The sequence below is a fragment of the Enhydra lutris genome, unplaced genomic scaffold (assembly GCF_002288905.1).
Source record: "Enhydra lutris kenyoni isolate GAN:26980312 unplaced genomic scaffold, ASM228890v2 scaffoldscaffold21, whole genome shotgun sequence".
Taxonomy (NCBI): Eukaryota; Metazoa; Chordata; class Mammalia; order Carnivora; family Mustelidae; genus Enhydra; species Enhydra lutris.
The window spans coordinates 72,119,001-72,139,245 of NW_019154105.1; the positions used below are offsets into that span (position 1 = coordinate 72,119,001).

General features: G+C 41.2%; 1 protein-coding gene across 1 annotated transcript in view; it reads left to right on the top strand.

The window, feature by feature from the left end:
• Window positions 1-900: 900 nt before the first annotated feature.
• Window positions 901-20,245, top strand: part of LOC111148918 (TBC1 domain family member 9) — a 122,731-nt gene continuing 103,386 nt past the window's right edge. The window contains exon 1 of the mRNA XM_022505709.1: window positions 901-1,828. Coding sequence (XP_022361417.1) covers window positions 1,699-1,828 — 130 coding nt within the window. The 5' untranslated portion in view covers window positions 901-1,698. The remainder of the gene's footprint in view (window positions 1,829-20,245) is intronic.

The window sequence follows — 20,245 nt, forward strand, 5'->3', positions numbered from 1 at the left end:
TGAGCAAGGAGCCTGTTCCTCCCTCTGCCTGCTGCTCCCCCTGCTTGTGCTCTCTCCCTTTCTCTCTCTGACAAATAAATATAATCTTTTAAAAAATGGCTGGGTAATTTAAAAATTACTTTGCTATTGAAGGAATTCAGCGGTACAAATGAGAGCTACAGAAGCAAAATTGCTTCAGTCCACACAAAGTCTCATTTGCTTTGAGAATGTTTTTGCTTTGCTTATTTGTTAAGGAAGACGTCTCTAGGACGTCCAGCTTCCACAACAAAGCAGAGCTTGGTGAATTCCCATCATTTGGGAAGTAGAGCCTCTTTCTGCTGATCTGGCTGTCTGCAGATCTCCCAGGTGTAAAAAGAGGTGAAAAAAGGTCATCAGATATATAGGTAGATCAGCTGTGATCCCCAGAGGCTTTAAGTATTGGGGGAACGAAAACCGTTCAGGGATAAAGCCGGCCTTTGTGTGTCTCTGATTTCAATGATTTATAAAAATTTTTTCTATTAAGTGTGAATAAATCCCTGAATTCTGCTGTGCCGGGTCCTCAGAGCTCCAAATGCCTGATATAGGAACAGCTGTAGTGTGAATTAGTTGGCCTAAGCTCTTGGGCTGCTTCCAACTTCGCTATTGCTCATGCCCCACAGGTCAAGGAAAGAAGTGATGTAATGCACTTAGCTGTGCCACTTTAATTACAATGCAATGGAGAGGGGGAGGGGTTATAGGCGGTGACAAGTTTAGCGCATGACTTGCCCTAGGGATGCAGGAAACAAAAACACGGCCAACCATTGGCTGCGTCCACTTCCGACCGGGTATCTAGCTCCTAGTCTGGAACCTTGAAACACTTATTTCCTGGGAAGAGGGGTGGCGCTAGCCTACAGACCGTCAACCATAAACACGCAGCGCGCGCACACTCACACACATACACACACCCCCGCGGAGGCTGGCAGCGTCCTCCTTGCTGAAATGGGCGTGGGGCCGAGCGCTTGGCCCATGGTCCCCCGAAGGTTGTCCCAAAGCCGGCCGCAGAGTCTAGGCTCGGCGCTCGGGACCCACGGAGGCCCCGCGTCCGCGGAAACTGGTATCACCCGGGCCCGGTCCCAGTGAGCCGCGCTCGCGTCATTCATTCGCCGCGTCCGGAGCGTCCCAGCGGCGAGCTAGGCTTCGCTGCGTGTGCCAGTGGCCCCGACGTGGAGTGTTAGCGCGCGGTGACCTCGACTGCGCGGAGCGGCCAGAGACGGAGGCGGCCCGGAGCTCGGCTCCGAGAGCAGCCGCGGCGCAGCCCAGCTCGGCCCTCGCCGCGGGGCCGTGTGTTTCTGTCGCCCGCAGCCCTGCCCGCCGCGGGCCCGGATCCCGGGACTGAGCGCCGCCACTTCCTCCTCCCGCTCCTCGCGCCGCCGCGGGCGGGAGTCGGGCTGCTGGGCGGCGGGCCTGGGCGTCTGCGGCCCCGGGCTCGCGGGGGGCGGCGCCGCCGCGGGGAGGATGCTGCTCGCCGCGCCCGCGTCCTCGCCGTCCTCCCCGGCCTCCCGCGGGGTCTTTGTTGTGGCCCGGGCGCCGCGGGCGGCCGGCTGGTGAAGTCGCTCTCCGCCGCCGCACCTAGCGGGCGAGAGGGCGCGCGTGTGCCCGGGAGTGCGCGCCTGTGCGCGCCGGTGTGTGCAGGACCCGACCCGCGGCCCCATTGTGTGTCCGCCCGCGGCGCCCGGGAACATGTGGGTGAACCCCGAAGAGGTGCTGCTGGCTAACGCGCTGTGGATCACCGAGAGGGCCAACCCCTACTTCATCCTGCAGCGGAGGAAGGGGCACGCGGGCGACGGAGGCGGCGGCGGCGGACTCGCGGGTAAGGACCCGCGGCCAGTCGGTGCGGGAGGGGGCCCCGAGCGCTGCGGCGCCGCCCGCGGCCCTGGGCTGCGGGCACCCGGGACGCCGCCCGGTCCCCTGGGGCTGGGCGGCCCACCCCACTTGGGTGCGTGGAAGGCATCAGGAGTCGTGATTTTTCAGTCTGTGAGAGAGTGATTCTTCTCTTACCTTGTCAGGCTAGGGGGCCCTTCGAGTACCGGGCGCCCCTAAGTGGGTGATGTTGATGAGAATGGAGATTGGGGGGGAGGGAGCAGCCCTTATGCATTGAATGCAGTACTCCTCCCTACCCGCCACCCACCCCTGCCTATTCCCCCTTAAAAATGCCGCTTTGTATATGGGCAAGAGACGTAGAGGATGATTAATTTTTCCTGCCTTCTTTTTGCTGATCACGGCAGGATCAGGTATAAAATGCTCTTTTGTTTCCAGGGAAGCAATCAGTAAGAGGCTGGTGTGGTCATTTCGCGTATTAGTTTTGACCGAAGAGAATGAAAAAGGATTTTTGTTGTTGTTGTTGTACCTAATTCGACATAATAAAGCAAGTTATCTGGTTGTAAAAAGAATTACCGGTATGTCTGCATTTTAACTATTTTAACTCAATCACTTAGCTGAACCCCCCTCACAAGTTATTATTAATAACGTAACTACTACTAAAAACCCCTGCCCTATAGTTTCGGGATTGTAAAGTCAGACCCATATCCCAGGTAGTGCCATATTAGAAAAGCCTTCGTTATTAACTAACTAGTTTGCTTGTTTCGGAGGTTACAAATAATCTTGAACTCATACCATATTGGAGAAATTGGACCTTCCCCCTCTCCATGGTGGTTAGCAAAAAGAGAACTGGGATACTTTTCACCATGAAGTTAGCAGAAGAAATAGGAGAGGTTTAACTAGGAAAGAGACTGCAGAAAAGAGATGAACTTTGACCTCTTAAGGGTCCAAAATATATCACCCTCTGGGAGCTTGCCTGCTAGCTAAATTTTTGCTTTCAAAGTGTTGTGCTATGAACTAAAAATTTTTGATATGGTATGTATTTAGTTACGATTATAGTTTACAGACTAGTTTCCTCAAGATTAAAATTTAAGGGACACATTTTATGGCATATGTGGGTTTAAAGGATTTTGCTAGTATATCATATTGCCTATACCTAATGATTTTTCTACATTTTTTCTGCCATAAAAGAGAAGGCAGTATGCTGAACTCCAGACCCTATTCTGGAAATTCTGATTAGTGGGGTAGAATCAGAATTTTCCAGTTCATTTTGTAGAAGTTATCTAACTATATACACTAGTATGTAGATTGTCCTTTGAGCCTAAAACAACAACGTAAAGTAGGTAGTTTATTGTATTAACAAAGAACATTTCCTGCCTGGAGTTAACCATCCTACACTGTATAACTACTAAGTAGTATTTCTTTTCTAGAGTCATATGCCGTAGGTTATGAAAAATTCAGAAATGCCAGAGCTTTCTTTTCCTAGTTAATATTTTTATTATGTTCTTCCTGGCTCAGAACTGTAACTAACCACAGTCCACCTGGAATCTCATTATTGATAACTTATTTCAGAAAGATAAAGTTACATCTTTTTACAGCTATTGCAGTCATTGCTAGAATGATTGAAATTATTATCACGAGTAAAAATATTCCTGCCAACCAAGGCTTTTTTTCAACTACAGGAGGAAAAATGTCTGCTCAGATAGGTTGGTGCCACCTTAAATGTAGCAGGAACATTTTAGAAATCCTTGAACTATGTATAGCATATTTCGATCCTAACGTGAGTTCCTTCATGCGTTCATCAACTTACTAAATCATTTAACAAATATTTATTGGCAGTATGTGAAGCGCCAGTGTCGTGAAGCTCACAGCCTTGTGGAGAGGACAAGTGTTGATAAAATAATCACATAAATTAATATAAATTAATATATATTTGCTACTCCACAGGGTCCCAGCAGAAAATAGAACCAAACCTAGTCCAAATGAAGAGAATAGGTGAAAAGACAACTTAGAAAGATGGAGGCAGGGTTACCAGAATCAGAGAAAGGCCCAGTGGGGGTGGGGGGGGACTGTTACCCACCCCCAACCCCCCCACCCCCCCACCCCACCCAGGTGGCAGGAATGATGTTACTGGAAGTCTTGTGTGCTGAACCCAGGCAGGAGGAGTTTGGGCCTCCTAAGAAGCAGACTGTGCTAGAAAGAAACACAGAGCACAGCAAAAAGGAAGTGGAGAGGACATGCCTGACTTCTCTTCTCATACCGTGTTAGCTTCTGCCACTGTCTTTGATCTGTGGCACCCAAGAAAGCCAGCTATACAGGATGTTCTGGTGATCTAGTTCCTAGGGATCAGCCTCTGAGGGATGGATTTGGGAGGTGGGAACAAACTGAGAATGACTGGTTCTGATCAAAAAGAGAGGAACATGTGTTGGTTACCCTACTTGGAGAAAGGGGGTGGGCATGGGGGCAAGGAACATTTCCCTGAAGAAGTGACACTTGAGCTGAGAACTGAAGGACGGAAAAGAGCAGCCTGTGAGGAGAGGAGGGAAGACCCAGTGTTGGGTGTCAGTTGTTGGAGATTTTTCTGGAAGATCTCTGGACCTTTATATAATGTATATTATCTATACCAGCGCACTCATTAGGGTGATGATGATGATGAGAGGATGAATAGAAACTGGCCTGCTCAGTGGGAACTGGCCAGGAGTGCTCAGTAGTCCGTAGTGTTTGGGGAGATGTTGGCGCAAAAGCTTTAAAAAATAATGGGTCACAGTGAAGACCTTTGCTTTTTTGTTTGTTTTATTTTATTTTATTTTTTTAAAGAAAACCAGAGGTACTTTATTTGTTTTTTTTTTTTTAAGATTTTTTATTTATTTGCCAGAGAGAGAGAGAGAGAGCAAGTGAGTACACACAAGCAGGCAGAGAGGCAGGCAGAGGCAGCAAGAGAAGCAGGTTCCCCGCTGAGCAAGGAGCCGGATGCGGGACTCAGTCCTAGGACCCTGGGATCATGACCTGAGCCAAAGGCAGTGGCTTAACCCACTGAGCCACCCAGGCATCCCTGTTTGTTTTATTTTTTAAATTAAGCTATTCCCTTCCCCATCCCAGGCAATATACATAGGTATTGAGGCAATGAAGTATTTTTTTTTTTTTTTTTTTTACTGGAGATGCATTAGATTTATTTACTTAACCTCCTTTAACTGAGATTTCATACGTCTACAGAAAAGTACACAAAATAAAGATCCAGAGCACAGTGACTTATCACAGAGTGACCTTATAACTAATACCAGGATAATAAATAGAACATTGCCCCCAAAGCTCCTCCTTGTAACCCTCTCCCAGTCATTATTCACCCTGTCCCAAAGGTTAAAAAAAAATCAAATAAAACAACAACAACAAAAACTAACAACTATCCTTGTGTTTTTTTGTTAACAGTTTTCTACTTTTCTTTATAGTTTTTTGTTTTTGACAACGTATCTCTAAACACGTTTTGGTTTTGCCTGTGTTTTGAACGAGGAATGAATGTAATCAGAGTATGCATTCATGTGTTTGGATTCTTTGCTCAGCATTGCAGTTGTGCTATTGATGAATGTTGTTTCTTATGGCTCTAGTTTATTTTTCTGTGCTGTATGGGATACTATTACAGGAGTATACCACAGTCCTTTGTTCATATTTATCCATTGTATTGTTGGTGAATCTTTGAATGATTTGTTTGGGGGCATTAAAGGCAAGGTAGCTATGATCTTTCTTGTGTGTGTTTCTGTTGCGTGTGGGCATACAATTCTATTTGGTCTGTACCCAGGAGAGGAATTACTAGCTCACAGGTTATGTGTATCATCAACTTCAGTAGATAATGCCAGACTGTTTTCCAGAGTGGTTGTACCAGTATACTCCCAACAGCAGGGAGTATTTGGGAATTTCCCTTGCTCCATATCCTTAACAGTATTCTTAATAATATCATCAGTCTTTGTAATTTTTACCATTCGTGTGGTTTTATAGTAATATCACATTGTGGAGTTCATTTGCTTTTTCCTAACTAATGAGGTTGAGCACCTTTTCATGTTAATTGATCATCTGAAATATTCTGACATGATTGAGTCTTTGCCCACTTTTCAGTTGGATCGTTTGTCTTTTTCTTACTGATTATCAGTATTTTTTTAAAAATATATTCTGGTGATGAGTTCATAGTTGGTTCTACGAATGGCAAAATTGTCATTCTGTTGCTTGCCTGCCTATTCACTCTCTTAAGGAGAGAGTGATTTCTCGCTTAATTTTAGTGTCCAAATTCTTTAAAGGTTCCATTTCCTTTATGGTTGGTGTTTTATTATGTCCTGTTCAAGAAGTCTTTTTCTAGATTGAGGTAAATGTTATCTTCTAGGAACTTTTCAGTTTTAACATCTAAATTTATATTTACAGGTAACTGGGAATTAATTTTTGCATATTGTGTGAGATAGGGGTCAAGTTTTATTTTTAAAAAAATTATGTGGACATCCAGTTGTCCCAGCATGAATATTGGTAAATCTGTTGTTACTGTTCTGTAGGGCTACCTTGGTCATAAGTCAAGTGACCAGATATGTGACAATTGACTTGTTTGAGGACTCTAGCCTCTTTCTTTTATTTATTAAAATATTCTTGCTCCAGGACCACACTGTAGTTTTATAGTAAGAGTTTACATTCATTTAATCAAGTATTTATTTTTTTTAAAGATTTTATTTATTTATTTGACAGACAGAGATCACAAGTAGGCAGAGAGGCAGGCAGGGAGAGAGGAAGAAGCAGGCTCCCTACTGAGCAGAGAGCCTGATGTGGGGCTTGATCCCAGGACCCTGAGACCATGACCTGAGCTGAAGGCAGAGGCTTTAACCCACTGAGCCACCTAGGTGCCCCAATTTGATCAAGTATTCTTATCTTGTTTTTTTGTTAAGAGTTTCTCAACTATCTTAGTCTTTTACATTTACACAGCATTTTAGAATCAAAGTATCAAAATTCCACCGAAACAAAACCAAACCAAACCACAGCAGCAATAAAGACTTAAACTGTTGGGATTTTGATTGCAATTGCATTGAGTCTATAAATAAATTTGGAGAAAACTGATATCTTTATAGTATCAAAAGTCTTCTGGTCCATGAACATGTTCCTCTGTTTAGATCTGTTAAGATTTCTCTCAGTGATGTTTCATAGTTCTCTGTGAGAGGGTTTACACATATTTTATTAGATTTATTCCTAGATATTTTGTATTTTTTCACTCTACTGTATATTTTATCTTTTTAAAATTTCATTTTCTAGGGCGCCTGGGGGTGTCTGGGTGGCTCAGTCAGTTGAACACATTAACTCTTAGTTTCAGCTCAGGTCATGATTTCAGTGTCATGGGATCCAGCCCTGAGTTAGGCTCTGTGCTCAGTGCCAAGTCTGCTTGTCCCTCTCCCTCTGCTCCTTCCCCCACTCTCTTTCAAATAAATAAATAAAATCCTTCAAAAAAGGAAATAAGTATCTAGGATTCCTGGGCAGCTCAGTTGGTTGGGCTTCTGATTCTTGATCTTAGCTCAGGTCTTGATCTCAGGGGTGTGAGTTCAAGCTCCATGTTGGGCTCCACACTGGCTGTGGAACTTACTTTAAAAAAAAAATTCTCTAATATTTTATTTTCTAATCATCTCTTTGTTGACCTCTAGACATTGTTGTTATTTTTTATATTGACCTTATATCCAGGCTCCCTCACTTGGCTAATCTCTTATTTAAGAAATTTGCATCCTTATAAATTAGTAGGATTGGATTGTACTTTTTCTTTTTCATAACATTGTTCTGAAATGTGGTATCAAGATTATACTGGCCTTAAAAATTAAGTTGGAGAGGGGCACCTAGGTGGCGCAGTTGGTTAAGCATCTATCTGACTCTTGGTTTCAGCTCAGGTCGTGACCCCTAGTAGTGAGATCCAGCCCTTCCTGGGGCTTCATACTTAACAGAGTCAGCTTGAGACTCTCTCTGTCTCCCTCTGCCCTGTGCTCTTCTCTCTCTCAAATAAATAAATAAATCTTAAAAAAAAAAAGGTAAGTTGGAGAGAGCTTACTATGTTCAATTTTCTAGAAGAGTTTGTGTGATAGCAATATTATTTCATCCTGAAATGTTTGGCAAAATTCACTGGTGAAGAAGTCTAGCCTTGAACTTTTATTTGTGGGTTTGTTGAATGGTATGACAACTATTCAAATAATTTAAAATTTTCTTTTATTGTCAGTTTTATAAGCTATTTCTTAGATTTATCTTTTTCATCTAGATTTTCAAATATTTTGGCATAAATTTGTTAATATTCTCATTTTTATAATATTCTCATTTTTAATATCTGTAGGATGTACAGTGATATTTTAGGTGTCCTTTATAAATAAGTTTGTTTTTTTTTTCCCTAATCCAGCTTAAATTTTTGCCTCCTAATTTGATTATTTAGTCAGTGTACATGTGACTTTGGTTTAACTCTACTCTCTTATTAAGTGCTTTCTCTGCTCTATTTTTTATTTTTCTTACCTTTTGGTAGGCTATGGGATTTTTTTTAATGATTACATTTTCAAGCCTCTTATTAGCTAGAAATTATATATTCATTTCACTATTCTTTTAGTGGTTACTCTGGAGATTATAATGCATTCCTAATTTATAAAGTATATTGTTCATTGGTACTTTCATTTTATTTAATTTTTTAAAACTGGTACTTTTAATTTTTTCTCAGATAACATAAAGACGTTGGAATACTTTAACTCCATTTACCAGCCCCCCCCACTCCCAACTTGTATACCATTGTTTTAGTGTATTTTAATTCTTATATATTTTAATATGAAAACATATAATTACTACTATTTTTAAGTCTGTATTCAATTACATTTCCACATATGTTTATAGTTTTTGTTGTACTTCTTCCATTTCTGTGCTTTTTTTGGGATCATTTTTCTATTGTCTGGAAAAAAAAAAAAACCTTTTCTGCTTCTCTTAGTGAGAGCCTGCTGCCTGCTGCTGAAGAATTTTGTTTTTTATGTTTGAAAATGTATTCATCCTCCTTTCATTCTTGAAGGATATTGTTGTTTTGAATGATTGGCAGTTAATTTTTTTGTAAGTATGGTTAAGATATTGTTCTATTGTCTAATGATTTCCTTTTTTTCTTTTTCTTTTCTTTCTTTTTTTTTTTTGAGGAGTAAATTGTCACTCTGAATTAATATTCCTTTGTAGATAACATGCCTTTTTCTCTAGCTGCCTTTAAGGTTTTCTCTTTGATTTTGGCTTTCTGCAGTTTTTAAAAATTTTATTTTACTTAAATTCAATTAATCAACATCTAGTGTATTATTAGTTTCAGAGGTAGAGTTTAGTGATTCATCAGTTGCATATAACACCCAGTGCTTATTACATCACATGCCTTCCTTAATGCCCATCACCTAGGTACCCTATTCCCCACCCTCCCCCCATCTCCTCCCACCCTCTGGGTTTCTGCAGTTTTATTATGACCCAGCTGTTTGTGAATTTTTAAAAGTCCTGCTTCATGTAGGAGCACTTCTTTCATTAGTTTTGTAGACTTCTCATCCACTGTCTCTTTAAATCATTCTTATCATCTTTATGGCATACCCATTATGTGTATATTAGATCTTTCATGTCTGTTACTTTCTGATTTTTACTTGCTTTCATCTTGGTTACTTTCTTTTGGTGTATGTTTTAATTTACCATCTCTTTAACTGTATATAGTCTGTTAAGCCTACCCGTTCTGAATTCCTTTTTTTTTTTTTTTAAAGATTTTTTATTTATTTATTTGACAGAAATCACAAGTAGACAGAGAGGCAGACAGAGAGAGAGAGGAGGAAGCAGGCTTCCTGCTGAGCAGAGAGCCTGATGCGGGGCTCAATCCCAGGACCCTGAGATCATGACCTGAGCTGAAGGCAGAGGCTTTAACCCACTGAGCCACCCAGGTGCTCCCTGAATTACTTTTTAAATTTGAAAATTCCCATTTGGCTCATTTTTATAAATTCCAGTTATCTATCAAAACTCTTAATATTTAAAAAAAATCTATCTTGGGGGCACCTGGGTGGCTCAGTTGGTTGAGTGTCTGACTTGGTTTTGGCTCAGGTCATGATCTTAGGGTTGTGAAATCAAGCCCTTCATTGAGCTCTGTGCTCAGTGGGGATTCTGCTTGAGAGTCTCTCCCTCTCCTTCTGCTCCTTTCCCTGCTCTCTCTCTCTCTCTCTCAAACAAATAAATCTTAAAAAAAAAAAAAATCTGTCTTGAGCATGGCTAGCATAGTTATTTTACAGTCTCTGTTCTCTCCCATATCCCAAAGCCCACATGGGTTTGTTCTGTTGTCTCTTGTTCCTCCAGTTTTCATTCATGCTGTTATGTTTTCCTGTATGCCTGGCTACTTTTGATTATGTGCTGGACATTGTACTTCTACTTTGCAGAAGTAATCTGAAGTAAAAGATGATATGAGAGAATTTTTTTCTTGCAGTTGCAAACCAAAATCCTGTTAGTTTTAGGTATTGATATATTTCAAAACTGAGCTCTAACCACGGTGATTTTTGCCTACTTAAGACTCACACTTGTGATTAGGTTGTAGATCTTGCAGATCCCAAAGCAAAGAGAGGGAAGCATCATTGGTTTCTCTACCTCTTTGGTGGCACTGATTCCTATCCTTGTCTTCCCAATCTCTGATTCTGTTAATCTGTTAATCTGTTAAAAGCACATACAGACTTTTAGCCACTCAGCAGTGCCTTCTAGAAGAGTCTGAGGCTTCCCAAAATAATAGCTATCCCATATGTAAGGCTCTTCTCTTTGAGCTGCTCTCTATCCTAAGTGAAGTAATTTCTCTTTTTTTTTAAATTTTTTGATATTTTAAGGTATATTTTATTTCTTTTGTATAGTTGTCCTTAGTAGCAAATTACCTTGTGTGCCATTATAAGGTGGCTGCTATTATTATTTCCATTTTCTACAAAAAGAAAATAAGGTGTCAGAAAGATGGTATGACTTGCCGTGGTCACGGCTAGTAAGTTAAAGGCCTATTAGATTTTGTATTTATTTTTCTTTACAAAACTAATTATAGGGTGCCTGGGTGGCTCAGTGGGTTAAGCCGCTGCCTTCAGCTCAGGTCATGATCTCAGGGTCCTGGGATCGAGTCCCGCGTCGGGCTCTCTGCTCAGCGGGGAGCCTGCTTCCTCCTCTCTCTCTGCCTGCCTCTCTGCCTACTTGTGATCTCTCTCTGTCAAATAAACAAATAAAATCTTAAAAAAAAAAAACAACTAATTATAATGGTGTGGACTAATCTTACTTTCTTTACTATTCTCCTTGACAATCTAATAAATATTAAACTGTTGATGCTATCTCCAGAAAAATGAAAACACCCCCAAAATTTATATGCAATTTCAGGAGTTCTGTGAATCCAAGTGAATTAGTACATAAATGCTTCAAGTTAGAGGATGTCACCAAAAGATCAAGACAATTTCTCATTAAGGAAATCAAAAGTGTAATATCCACTGTAGGCAGTTCTGTCAGAAATGTGTTTGAGTACCAGCTATTATGAAAGCTGAACTTGATAAAGATATACAAGGAAGGCAAAGGCAAGATTCTCTTGTGGAGCCATTCATTATTAACCTCGTGATCAAACCTGTATCAATAAATTTGGGAGAAGTAAGAACATATGCATGGAGATAATGATTCTAGTGAAGACTAAGGTTCTCAGATTGTTTCCTTTGGAGATTCAGCACTGGACTGCCCAGGAATTGGATTTTTTTTTTTTTTTTAAGATTTTTATTTATTTGACAGACAGATCACAAGTAGGCAGAGAGGCAGGCAGAGAGAGAGAGGAGGAGGAGGCAGGCTCCCTGCTGAGCAGAGAGCCCGACGTGAGGCTTGATCCCAGGACCCTGGGATCATGACCTGAGCCGAAGGCAGAGGCTTTAACCACCGAGCCACCCAGGCGCCCAGGAATTGGATTTTTTAATCACAGGGAGACCTTTGCAACTAGAGAAATACCCCATTTGCTTACTGATGAAGAAAACCAGGCTGTCCCCTAAAAACATGTCTCTTTGACACAGGAATTATTTTGAGCTGAACGCAATTAAGAAGCAATAAACATGGAAAAAGCTCTCACTTTCACTTTAAGGCAGGAAATAAATTCCCCTTTTCCTGGAGACAGACTCCTATTAGCCCAGAGAAGCACCAGAGGAATTTGTAAATAAACCTTGTTAAAATAACCCTTACCTTCCTAGTTAAGGAAGATGAGAACTGTCTAGCTCTGGTTGGATTACTCCTAGCCCAAACCCTCATGTTCTGTCAGTCTTTCACAAAGTATAGTTTCTTTGACTAAAAGGTATAAAAGCTTCCTGCTCTGGCCTCTTCTTTCTTTCTTTAATCTCCTGTGAAGGCTTCCATGTACATGTACAAATTCAGTAAAATTCGTATTTTTTTTCCCTGTTACCTTTGTCAGTTTAATTTTCAGACCCAGCCAGGGATCCTAAGAGAGTCAAGGAAAATTTTTCTTCCCCTGCATGAAGAACTCCCAGTGGTGAGAGAAATAACAAAACAATGCTCTTAAAGCCCTCACTGGTAAACAGATGCCTGCTTTTAGGGTAAATGCTTTCATGTTGCTAATTCATAAGTACTGTTGGCTAAGCAAAGTTGGCTCTAGTTGCATTTAGCAGTAAAAGTTTTTCTTTGTAGATTCATTTATATATAAAAGCAAGTAAAATTTATGTTAGTTCCTAATGAAGTCTAATGTTACAACTGGTGATTCTGCATTGGGATGGGCGGTCCTCTACAGCTGTGTATGGAGTTGGCTCATAATACAAATAAACAAGCATTACTAGCAAGGAGCATGATTAGGTAAAAGCAGGTGTTGCTTGCTTGTTCCATGAATCTCTCCCCCCTCTGCTTGTTAGGATGAACTTTAAAAGAGTCTTGTCCGCAGAATGCTTTAATCACCCATTCCAATTTGTCTTGAGACTTTACCTTATTCTACAAAGAAGCTGAAAGGTGAATGCATATAATTTGTGTAGGATTTGAGATGGCTTTTGACATCTTCGGGTTTTTGTAAACTGGTCTCAAAAAGTAGGGGGTGTTGGGGGCGCCTGGCTGGCTTGGTCAGAGGAGTGTTTGACTCTTGATCATGGGGTGTGAGTTTGAGTTCCACACTGGGGGTAGAGATTACTTAAATAAATAAATAAATAAATAAATAAATAAATAAATAATTTTTTTAAAAAGGAGGGAGGGGAATATTTACTCCAGGGTTTCCTTCATAAATTTGAGGGGTTGGTGCTGACCTCTTCTAGGGACACTGTGTATTCATTCTGCTTTGCCGTCATGCATGGGGATCCCACCTTATGAAGCGATCAGGAAAATTGGAAAACCACCAGGATTGCTCTTTGTACAACTTCATGGTCACTACCTGCGTCACAGGGCTCTGGTCTTTTCCAGTCCATCCCTTGGTAAGCAGACCTTGGGATTCAAATCCCAGCCCCATCTATTACCAAGAGATAGCATTTGGGAAGTTTCTCTTCCTTTCTGAGCTTGATTTCTTTATGTAAAATGGCTTAATAATCCTTAGGTGCCTGTTGTGAAGATTCTATTTAAGCTAAGATATGTCAAGTACAGGAAGCATAAAGAACCATTCACAGATGATGGCCCATCCTTGTTCTACCCTGGCGGAGGATCTAGGGAAGGTGTGAGGAAGCAGCTGACCCCTAACTAATTCACACCAGTGTGTGAGCCCCGGAAAGGTCCGCAGTTTACAGAGACATTGCCTTTTTCAAAGGGCGCTGTTAAAGCAAATGGATGACTGATATTTAGGCAGCTTAAAAAAGCAAAGTCATATTCAGGCTTTTTGGAAGATGGAAATTTTCTTTAAATGTGACTTTTGATCAACAACTTTAAGTTGTTTCTATATACCTCCCTTTTTCCCCTCCCTCCTTCTCCCCCTTCCCTTCAGGACAGGCACTTTTTGAAAACTGTCAGGAAACCTAGTACTCTCTCCCACTGTCCTGCCTCTTTCCTCTGTCCCTCTTTCCTCTCCTCTCTCTGCGCGCAAATGATTCTCTGACTTCGGCAAGGGGGACTTCTAAGGAGAAGACTGGGGTAGGAGCCAGAGACGGGCTACCTTTTCTCTCTATATGGATAAGTGGTTAATTAGTCAGTCAGGAGTTTGTAATTTAGAAACATGGATTCTAATAGTTAAACTGGAGAATGACGAAGAAGTCCTTCACCTACCTTCCCCATTTCTTTGTTTTCCTTTCCTGTCAGATGTATGTTCTAGACAGCTCAGAGAGGATAGACCACTCTTTTTTTTTTTAAGATTTAATTTATTTATTTAACAGAGAGAGAGAGGGATCACGAGTAGGCAGAGCAGCAGGCAGAGAGAGGGGGGGAAGAAGGCTCCCTGCTGAGCAGAGAGCCAGATGCGGGGCTTGATCCCAGGATCCTGGGATCATGACCTGAGCCGAAGGCAGAGGCTTAACCCACTGATCCACCCAGGCACCCCAAGACCACTCATTTTTAAAAGTGTTCTAAAGTTGCCACCGGCATCTAGCTTTCTTCAATCTCCCTTCACACTTTTGCTCTTAGGTTATTCACGTGTCCTTTCAAGAGAGCTGGGATCCATTCTAGAGTTCCATTTAGGTTCTTCAAACTCCTCTGGACATCTGGACTAGGAACTGGCATTTAGATGAATCAACTCTTAACTTTCCGTGTGGGTCCTAGGAGCACAAAGCTGGACAGGTAACTGTCTAGTCCAAGAGGTGAGGTCTGTGAAACACCCCCTCTCACCTGCATCATTCTAAGAGTTAAAGACTCATCTCTGTTTACACTTCGAACAACAAAAAAGTGAACACTTATTGATCGCATTTAGTTTTTTCCTAAATTACCTGCGTGTAATATTTCTTAATAAGGAAAACTATTTCCATTTCAGTAGTACCAATTAGTCTTTTTAATCCCTGTTAATTTAGGAACCAAGGTAGTCCTTAATGAAATTGAGCAAGACTTAACAGACCTGTATTTGGACTTTTTTCATTAAAGCATAAAAAGAAGAAATCATTGATTGATTTACTATCTCTCAACCCACTGGCATTTTATAACATTTACGTATCTATTGCTATAGTAAATAATAGAAAATACAGTGTTTTTAAAAACATCTTTGTAATAAAATTTCATAAATATGGTCAAAAGCTGAATTTCAAAGCATTGTTATTACGGCCATATTGTTTTCTGTATTAACATACAATGTATTATTTATTTCAGGGGTACTGGTCTCTGATTCATCAGTCTTACACAATTCACAGCACTCACCATAGCACATACCCTCCCCAACGCCACCCCATCCGTCCCACTCCCCTCCATTCCACAAACCCTCAGTTTGTTTCCTGAGATTAAGAGTCTCTTATGGTTTGTCTCCTTCTCTGGTTTCATCATATTTCACTTTTCCCTCTCTCCCCCTATGATCTTCTTTTTTCTGAAATTCCTCATATCAGTGAGATCATATAATTGTCTTTCTCTGATTGACTTATTTTGCTTAGCATAATACCGTCTTGTTCTTTCCATGTCTTGCAAATGGCAAGATTTCGGGGTTTTGATGGATGCGTAATATTCCATTGTATATATGTACACCACATCTTTGTCTGTTCATCACTTGATGGACATCTAGACTCTTCCCATAGTTTAGCTATTGTAGACATTCCTGCTATAAACATTCCTGTGCAGGTGGCCCTTCGGATCACTACATTTGTATCTTTGGGGTAAATACCTAGTAGTGCGATTGCTGGGTCATAGGGTAGCTCTATTTTCAGCTTTTTGAGGAACCTCCATACTGTTTTCCAGAGTGGCTGCACCAGCCTGCATTCCCACCAAAAGTACAGGAGGGTTCTTCTTTCTCAGCATCCTTGCCAACACCTGTCGTTTTCTGACTTGTTAATTTTAGCCATTCTGACTGGTGTGAGGAGATATCTCACTGTGTTTTGATTTGTACTTCCCTGATGCCAGGTGATGTTGAGCACTCTTTCATGTGTCTATTGGCCATTTGGATGTCTTCTTTGCATAAATGCCTGTTCATGTCTTCTGCCCATTTCTTGATTGGATGTTTATTCTTTGGGTGTTGACTTCGATAAATTCCTTACAGATTTTGTATATTAGCCCTTTATCTGATGTCATTTACAAATATCTTCTCCCATTCTGTTGGCTGTCTTTTGGTTTTATTGACTGTTTGCTTTGCTGTGTAGAAGTTTTTTATCTTAATGAAGTCCCAATAGTTCATTTTTGCCTTTGTTTCCCTTGCCTTTGGAGACGTGTCTAGTAAGAAGTTGCTACAGCTAAGGTCACAGAGGTTGCTGCTTGTATTCTCTAGGATTTTGATGGATTCCTGTCTCAAATTGAGGTCTTTCATCCATTTTGAGTCTATTTTTGTGTATGGTTTAAGGAAATGGTCTAGTTTCATTCTTCTGTATGTGGCTGTTCAGTTTTCCCAGTTGTTGAAGAGACTTTTTTCCACTGGACATTCTTTCCTGCTTTGTCAAAGATTAGTTGACCATAGAGTTGAGGGTCTATTTCTGGGCTCTCTATTCTGTTGCATTGATCTATGTGTCTGTTTTTGTGGCAGTACCTACTGTCTTAATGATTACAGCTCTGTAATAGAGTTTGATGTCCGGAATTGGGATACCACCAGCTTTGGTTTTCTTTTTCAGTATTCTTCTGGCTATTCAGGGTCTTTTCTGGTTCCATACAAATTTTAGGATTATTTGTTCCATTTCTTTGAAAAAAGTTGATAGTATTTTGATAGGGATTGCATTAAATGTATAGATTACTCTAGATAGCATAGACATTTTCGCAATATTTGTTGTTCTAACCTATGAGCATGGAACTTTTTTCCATTTCTTTGTGTCATCCTCAATTTCTTTCGTGAGTACTCTGTAGTTTTCTGTGTATAGATTCTTTGTCTCTTTGGTTAGGTTTATTCCTAGATATCTTATGGTTTTGGATATAACTGTAAATGGGATCAACTCCTTAATTTCTCTTTCTTCTGTCGTGTTGTTGGTGTAAAGATGAAACTGATTTCTGTGCATTGATTTTATATCCTGACACTTCACTGATTTCCTGTACAAGTTCTAGCAGTTTTGGAGTGAATTCTTAAAGAATCATATCGTCTGCAAAGAGTGAGAGTTTGACTTCTTCTTTGCTGATCTGGATACCTTTAATTTCTTTTTGTTGTCTGATTCCTGAGGCTAGGACTTCTAGTATTACGTTGAATAGCAGTGGTGATAGTTGACATCCCTGCCATGTTCCTGATCTTAGGAGAAACGCTCTGAGTTTTTTGGTCATATTTTTAAATTAACACTTGATTATGTATTTTTTAAATTAATTTTACAAATATCATAAAGTGTAAAGGCAGAGGAGCTAACATTTGCTGAAATCCTTCTGTGGTTCAGGCATTCTGCTGAGAATTCATCGTATGTCACAAATTTGATTTTCAGAACAACCCTGTAGGTTAGATGTTCCTTCTATTATAGATGAAGAAACTGAATGCTTCAAGAAGTAAGATCCTTGAGGAGACCTTGCCACTAACAGCTTGGATTTGTACTTGAGTTTGATTGAATTTGGAAAGGGAGAAGGAAGATAAAAAAGGAGAGAGAAGGAAGCATTTGGAAAGCTAAAGGAAGCTGGAGCAAAGTGAGCCCCAGTCTTAGAAATGTAGGCTTGAGTGTGGAAATGAAGGGAGCAGGAGGAGCAAGCCTGCCCCTTTTCCTGGGCTGTGATGTCACTGACTAGCGGCTGTCATGGGTGACACTTTATATGACTCCTGTACACCAGGGTGGAAATCCAAACACCATCTCTGGATTTTCCTAAAAGGGTTTCCAAACTTTTCCCATTTCCAGTTTTCTAGCAAGCTGTCTTTGGGACCACAAGATGGAGCCATTCAAGTTAAGAAGCATTGACACTCTGGGTGAAGGACAGACAAGGGCAAGGCCTCTTTGTATGACTATTCCACAAAGAAAACCAGTATCCATGCATATCACGAATGAAGTCAATCTCAAAGAATGTATGGCCGCCAGGGAGGTAAAATGTAAACTTGACATACAGTCTTGATTTTTGAGTAATGTAATTTATGTCAAATATCATAAAGATTTTCTCTACTTAGTATCTGCTTTTCTCTGTGGGGGTATAAAAATATTGAGATTTCAGTGGGATCATACTTCTCAGACCTTTTTTCCTTTTAGAAATACATAAGCTGGTGGGGATTTGAGGAGGTCCTTGAATGGCCTGAAATCGTACATAAGACTTACGGAATTCATTAGGAGTGTGTGTTTTTCTAGAGCAGAGGCTCTGCCACTTCATTAGCTGCTTAAAGGGGATTGTGAATCAAATAAAGGAAGAGCTCATACCCTACAGTCTTACCTTTCTCAGTGCTGAATTTCCCACCAAAGCAGTTGTCAGAAATTTATTGCTGTTGCTTTTACCAGGATTACTATGCACTGTAAGAAGTTGTATCTATTTTTAGGTAATTCTGTGGCTGTATATTGTTTAAACAATGGTAATACATCAGTGTCCTTGAATACAGTGATAAAAATGCTCTTGCTTCTTTTACTCTTATCCTGATACCCAGATGTGGGACTGTTCAACCACAATTCTCAGTTTGTTATTGTGGGGAGGACCCTGGGGGCGGGGTGTGTGTGTGTGTGTGTGTGTGTGTGGGTGGGTGGGTGTGTGTGTGTGTGTGTGTGTGTGTGTGTGTAGGGGGAGAGGGAGGGGCCCAGGGAGAGAGGGAGCTGGCTTTTCCCTTCCTTCTAGATGCCCTTTGCAGGCAGCCCTCCCTGGGATGCTCTGTAATGTAGAGCTCACAGCTCTAATAGGTAACTCCCCTGTTTCTCCCTTATCATTTCTCGTCCTCTGTGGGCAAGGGCAGAGAGGAATGGAGTCTAAATACAGAACAGTGAGTTGACATTTCCCTTTTGCCCCCTTCAGGTCTGCTATCAGACCGTGTTTGTGCAGTTCTAAGCAGATTGCCTGGCTAATCATTACAGAGCCTGCCCCCCCCCCACCCCACCTCGCTTAACTGCCAGAAGCTAATCCTCAAAATCTAAGAACTGCAAACTCCTCTTTCTTCCTGTTCTCTGTGTTTCAGCTGGGTCATCTCTAGTCTCTCAGTCCTGGCCCGAGGTTACTGCCCCAGTGTAACCTGGGATCTTGAGGACGGGGTGCCATCTGCTCTGTGACTTTAACCATTTGTCTGTTCTTGTCTGTGTATCTGAGAGCCCACTGTCCCCTTCTTCCTTGCACTCTCCCCGGTAAGAGCCAGTTTCCCCCTCTTCTGACAACCCCATCTTCATGGCAGATTCCATAAAGGCCTCATGTCATTTTGTTTTTGAAAAGATTCATAAACGTATGGGCTGTTCTGTTTTGGGGTCCTGCTTATTTTGTCCTTTTGATGCCAACTTCAGGGATGTGTTTGACCACACAAACACCCTAGGACTTTTTCACAACTTAAATAACTTCACTTGTACCCTGGGTAGAGAAATATCTAGAATGTATTTTGATCTGTCTCCCCTTCCTTAGTGCCAATAGAAACTTTGGGCTGCAGAGGACACCTCCTTGCTCTTTTGCCTTTTGTGGACATTTCAGTTTGTTACTGGGACTGTATACAATTGGATGTCACAGCTGTGCTAAACTTTAGCATGTGTGCTTTTAAAAGCCTCCTGCAGGTTTCTATTTCTCTTATGCTTATAACCCACATTTTAAGATTTTTTTATTGACAGAGAGCAAGAGAGAGAGAGAACACAAGCAGGGGGAGTGGGAGGGGGAGGATAACAGACATTTTTAAAGTGTAGAAGAACACACAGATTTTTAACATCCTTAGCTCAGCACTTTCTTTTCCTTGTTCATATTTACCAGCTTGAACTTTGTCTTTTTTTTTTTTTAAAGATTTTATTTATTTATTTGACAGAGAGAGATCACAAGTAGAGAGGCAGGCAGAGAGAGAGGGGGAAGCAGGCTCCCTGCTGAGCAGAGAGAACCCGATGCAGGGCTCGATCCCAGGACCCTGAGATCATGACCTGAGCTGAAGGCAGAGGCTTTAACCCACTGAGCCACCCAGGAGCCCCTTGAACTTTGTCTTAAAGGATCCCTAATGCTTAAACAGAGGGAGCGAGAGTATTTTCAAAAAGGTTTTTTAGTCATTGGCCTAGTTATCTCTGAAAGGGCCTTGGAGATGCTCTTCAAATAGAATGTAAATGTCACAGAGAATATTTGTTGCTGTTTGAGATTGTTTGTGGCAGAGAGAAAGAGTTTGATAAGAAATTATGTATTTGCCTTTCATTGAAAATTATACTCATAGTAAGAGAGCTTAAACATTCTTGGTGGTTGCTATCTTCAAGGGATTTCTAGAATGGAAGGAGACCCAGCCATGCTAGCTCTTTTTTTTTTTTTTTTT